At 37.3% G+C, this 5311-nt stretch overlaps 1 protein-coding gene across 6 annotated transcripts in view; it reads left to right on the top strand.

Moving 5' to 3' along the window:
- Nucleotides 1-5311, top strand: part of LOC110458795 (protein FAM65B-like) — a 100161-nt gene that overhangs the window by 54812 nt on the left and 40038 nt on the right. For 5 of the 6 annotated variants that reach the window (XM_021510732.1, XM_021510723.1, XM_021510749.1 and 2 more), the window contains exon 4: nt 424-447. The exons of the other annotated variant lie outside the window; for it this stretch is intronic. In XM_021510732.1, the coding sequence (XP_021366407.1) occupies nt 424-447 (24 nt within the window). The remainder of the gene's footprint in view (nt 1-423; nt 448-5311) is intronic. 6 annotated transcript variants of the gene reach the window in all.

Below are 5311 nucleotides of genomic sequence, written 5' to 3' on the forward strand. Positions count from 1 at the left end.
GGATACATGTACAATGATCTGACTGACTGGGATACATGTACAATGATCTGACTGACTCTGATTAGAACTGTTACAGTTATAAAAGCTTTTAAGTTTTCGATGTGATTTGAAATCTTCTAATTTTCACCCGATAGCTGGCTTACATATACCATAAACAAGTTCCATGGCTCAGTGGTTAGAGTGACTGGCTACAGTGGATAGGATCATACTACATCCTGCACTGCAGTACTCATGATTGATTAGATTAGGACATGACCTTTCAATGAATAAAACTGATAGATAAAAATGAATATCCCTCATATCTAATATGGAATAATTTGTAAACGATTAAATGATGGTTACTAAAGTTGTATGTGTACCTCGAGGTACAAAATGACTGTGTGATTGTTCTGTTAAACTTATTGTCTACTTTCCTATATCCAGGGCAGGTTACACGAAACAGACAAGGTAAATTTTCTGGAATGTTTAAAAATAAATAATGATACATGGTTTGTTTGGAAACCTTGATGATTGTACTATGATTGTATTGTGTTTCCTATTTACAATTACCAGCATCTCCTCTTCAGTTTAATCCTTTTATAACACGAATGGTTTTTGCTTCTAAGTTTTGTGTGTTGGATGTGCATGTTTTGAAATGTACGTAAGAGCTCTTCTTATTGGTTGTTTGTGTCTGACTGGGAGTGGTCTCCAGATATATCGCGTATATGATTGGTTAATCTATATTTCAATTAAAACTAGATCAACAGTTGATGAAATGATCACCTTCAACAATTTATAAAAAATATGTGTGTGGATATGTATTCTGTGATTGTCAATTTTGTAAAGAAAAAACCCAATGCATTTACTTTATTCCTGAGGATTTAATTTCAGTGTACTTAACACTTAAAACAAAATACTGGTGATGTTTGATTTCTTGTGAATTAGTTCACTTTTAAATTAATTCAAAACATAAAATGAAAAGTACACCTTAGTGTTGGGCGGTAATTATCACTGCTTACCCATCAGTTATTGAACAATGACTACAGTTTCTATGTTGTCATGTTATCTTTCAAGCAGATTTGTGCTGCTTTTAGGGATGACTAAATACTCATTAAGTTTTGAATGATCATGAATAATTGAGTACCTGGTTACCATAGCAACGCTCTGAAGTAAAGCAGATTTTTGTCATTATATGAGATATAAGACAGGTTTTGCATGTGTTATGGAAATCTTTTGCTCGTTACAGAACTTTGAAATGCATGTTTAAAACCACTTAACCCTGAATTGTGAGAGTAACCAGCATGTTGGGATATTGATGAGTGTGATTCAAGCACACATTACAATAATTTGTTGCATGACTCACCACTACGTTTTATTTTACAAGAATGAAAATTGCATTGTATGTCATTTCAATTCCATGCTTTGAGTCTGACATATCTTCAATAAATAAATGCATGTTAGAAAAATCTATAGACAGGCATGACAGCTATTGCCTGACGAAACACTGAATGTATCGCTAGGTGTGGAATCAATTCATCAGTCGAGGGCAAACTGAAATCTAATGGATTTTTCTATTGCATTAAATCAAATTTCCTCTGATAATGATGAAACAACTTTGTTGTTACCTTAATTGCCACCAAAGAGAAATTTGTGATAATAGTGTATTTTTGACTCATCATGGTGGGATATGGTACATGTCAGTGTAATAATGTCGTACACCCCTGCAGCGTAATGGGGGTATATGGTACATGTCAGTGGAATAATGTCGTACACAGCAGTGTAATGGTGGGATGATCTGACTGACTTGGATACATGTACGATGATCTGACTGACTTGGGTACATGTACAATGATCTGACTGACTTGGATACATGTACGATGATCTGACTGACTGGGATACATGTACAATGATCTGACTGACTTGGATACATGTACAATGATCTGACTGACTGGGATACATGTACAATGATCTGACTGACTTGGATACATGTACGATGATCTGACTGACTGGGATACATGTACAATGATCTGACTGACTTGGATACATGTACGATGATCTGACTGACTTGGGTACATGTACAATGATCTGACTGACTTGGGTACATGTACAATGATCTGACTGACTTGGATACATGTACGATGATCTGACTGACTGGGATACATGTTACCTTAATTGCCACCAAAGAGAAATTTGTGATAATAGCAATGATCTGACTGACTGGGATACATGTACAATGATCTGACTGACTTGGGTACATGTACAATGATCTGACTGACTGGGATACATGTTACCTTAATTGCCACCAAAGAGAAATTTGTGATAATAGCGTATTTTTGACTCATCATGGTGGGATATGGTACATGTCAGTGTGATAATGTTGTACACACCAGCGTAATGTTGTGTGTCTGATCTAAAGACAAAACAACCTGAAAACAAACCAAATGTAAAAATCTCATTTAGATTTTAGGAGTGAATGTCTCTTTATAATCAGTTTCAGAATACCGCGGCACTGTATAAATAAAGGATACATGTACAATGATCTGACTGACTGGGATACAGGTACAATGATCTGACTGACGGGGATACATGGACAATGATCTGACTGTCGCGGGTAAGTGTACAATGATCTGACTAACTAGGATACATGTACAATGATCGGACTGACTGGGATACATGTGCAATGATCTGACTGACTGGGACACATGTACAATGATCTGACTAACTAGGATACATGTACAATGATATGATTGACTGGGATACATGTAAAATGATCTGACTGACTGGGATAGATGTACAATGATCTGACTGACTATACTCATTAAGTTTTGAATGAGCATGACTATGTACAATGATCTGACTGCCCGGGATACGTGTACAATGATCTGACTGAAGGGGATACGTGTACAATGATCTGACTGAGTGGGATACATGTACAATGATATGATTGACTGGGATACATGTAAAATGATCTGACTGACTGGGCTACATGTACAATGATCTGATTGACTTGGATACATGAACAATGATATGACTGACTGGGATACATGGACAGTTGGTTAATCTATATTTCAATTAAAACCAGATCAACAGTTGATGAAATGATCACCTTCAACAATACATGTACAATGATCTGGTTGACTGGGATACATGTACAATGACTGATTGACTGGGATACATGATCAATGATATGACTGACTCGGATACATGTACAATGATCGGACTGACTGGGATACATGTGCAATGATCTGACTGACTGGGACACATGTACAATGATCTGACTGCCCGGGATACGTGTACAATGATCTGACTGCCCGGGATACGTGTACAATGATCTGACTGCCGGGGATACGTGTACAATGATCTGACTGAAGGGGATACGTGTACAATGATCTGACTGCCGGGGATACGTGTACAATGATCTGACTGCCCGGGATACGTGTACAATGATCTGACTGCCCGGGATACGTGTACAATGATCTGACTGAGTGGGATACATGTACAATGAGCTGACTGCCGGGGATACGTGTACAATGATCTGACTGCCCGGGATACGTGTACAATGATCTGACTGCCGGGGATACGTGTACAATGATCTGACTGACGGGGATACATGGACAATGATCTGACTGTCGCGGGTAAGTGTACAATGATCTGACTAACTAGGATACATGTACAATGATCTGGTTGACTGGGATACATGTACACTGATCTGACTGACTGGGATAGATGTACAATGATCTGACTGACGGGGATACATGTACAATGATCTGACTGACTGGGATACATGTACAATGATCTGTGTAAACAAAGGATAGATTGTTACATAACACACGTTTTGTTACAAGATGTAATCAAATACATGGGCATATTCATTCCTTTTGTTAAAAATATCAATCATCAGAGGTTTTTCCAAGTTAGAAATACTATTCATAGTTCCATTAATTTTGTACATCGTCAGACAGAAATTGTAGCACCATTGGATAGGCTTAGGGGATCAGGCCTTATGAAAGGCTGGGTCATTATTGTGTTGGTTAACCCTCAAATTGGAGGGCATTGATTTGGAATCAACAGCTGGCTAGCAGAGATATAAAATCAATAGGATTGACAATTTTAAGGAGGCTTGCACCACAAAAATGTCACAGAATGATTAAGTATGATGCTAAGGCTCCTGAATCTCACAGAGTGCATGCTTCGTTTTGCCTCTTTTTGCCTCTGATTTGGTCATTCAAAGAAAACATATATATATAACACATGCAATAGGATTTAAGTATAAAAAATAGAAATGTGAGACAAAACATTTTAATACTTTGCTATCAGATGTTTCAGGAAGGAAGATGGGCTACAAATCGTTAAGAATTATTGCTTCATTAGGTCGTCACAAGGAACCGTTTACAAGATAATCCTTACACACCATTAGTGCAGGCAGACTTGATGTACTTCAGAGACCTCATTGTCATGTAATAAGCATGATTAAAATGAAACCTGCCGTTTCCATTGATCTTCTGGGGGAAAAAAATCAACAACTAAATGATTAATTACAAATAAATTGTGGACCCACACCCACAGTATAATTAACCTATATATATGTGTGTCACTGTTTTGTGAGTTAATTATTTCCCATCTTGACCTAAATACTGACAGCTGCAGCCTCCATGTCTTACCTCTAAATTGATTGATCTCTGTGATACCCACGCAGACAGACACAGGCTACATGTGTATACCTTACAGTACATGGAAGAATTATTGCAGATGAAATTCTGTGGCATTTTCTTTTCTTTTTAAATAAACAGGTTAAAGGGTGGATCAACATTTACAAAGTGTAAAATACAGTTAGCAGTGTAAACTGGCCCCTGTCTCTAGAATATTCTATGTTCTCTAACTAGGGTCAGATAGGCTTGTAGTAAAATGCAGTTGAGAAATTCTTCATAAAAACTTAGGGGCTGCATGATATGGTAGCCATGCAGTCTATAAGCAGTGTAGTTATTATTGATGGTTCTGTATTTTAACTTGCTTGGTATTTATTTTTCAAAATCATACTTAATGAGCCCCACCATATTTCTAGATTGTGGTTTTTCAAGTCACGTTTTGTCCGTGGTCCGTCGTCCGCAACAGTCGTTGTTTCTCAGACAGTACTGGGCAGATTTTGGAAATTTTGTACATGGGTTTGTCTTGTGTTCACTTATTTTTCTGTTTGTTTATTGATTTGAGTAGTGTACGTACACTCTGTTGACTGTAGATCAGCTCATATTAGACTTGCTCATGTCCATATAAACTTATAGACCGAAAATCAGTCCATTGTACTGAGTCATATCAGTCAGTCCATTGTACTGAG

The sequence above is a fragment of the Mizuhopecten yessoensis genome, unplaced genomic scaffold, assembly GCF_002113885.1.
Source record: "Mizuhopecten yessoensis strain PY_sf001 unplaced genomic scaffold, ASM211388v2 scaffold1285, whole genome shotgun sequence".
NCBI classification, from domain to species: Eukaryota; Metazoa; Mollusca; class Bivalvia; order Pectinida; family Pectinidae; genus Mizuhopecten; species Mizuhopecten yessoensis.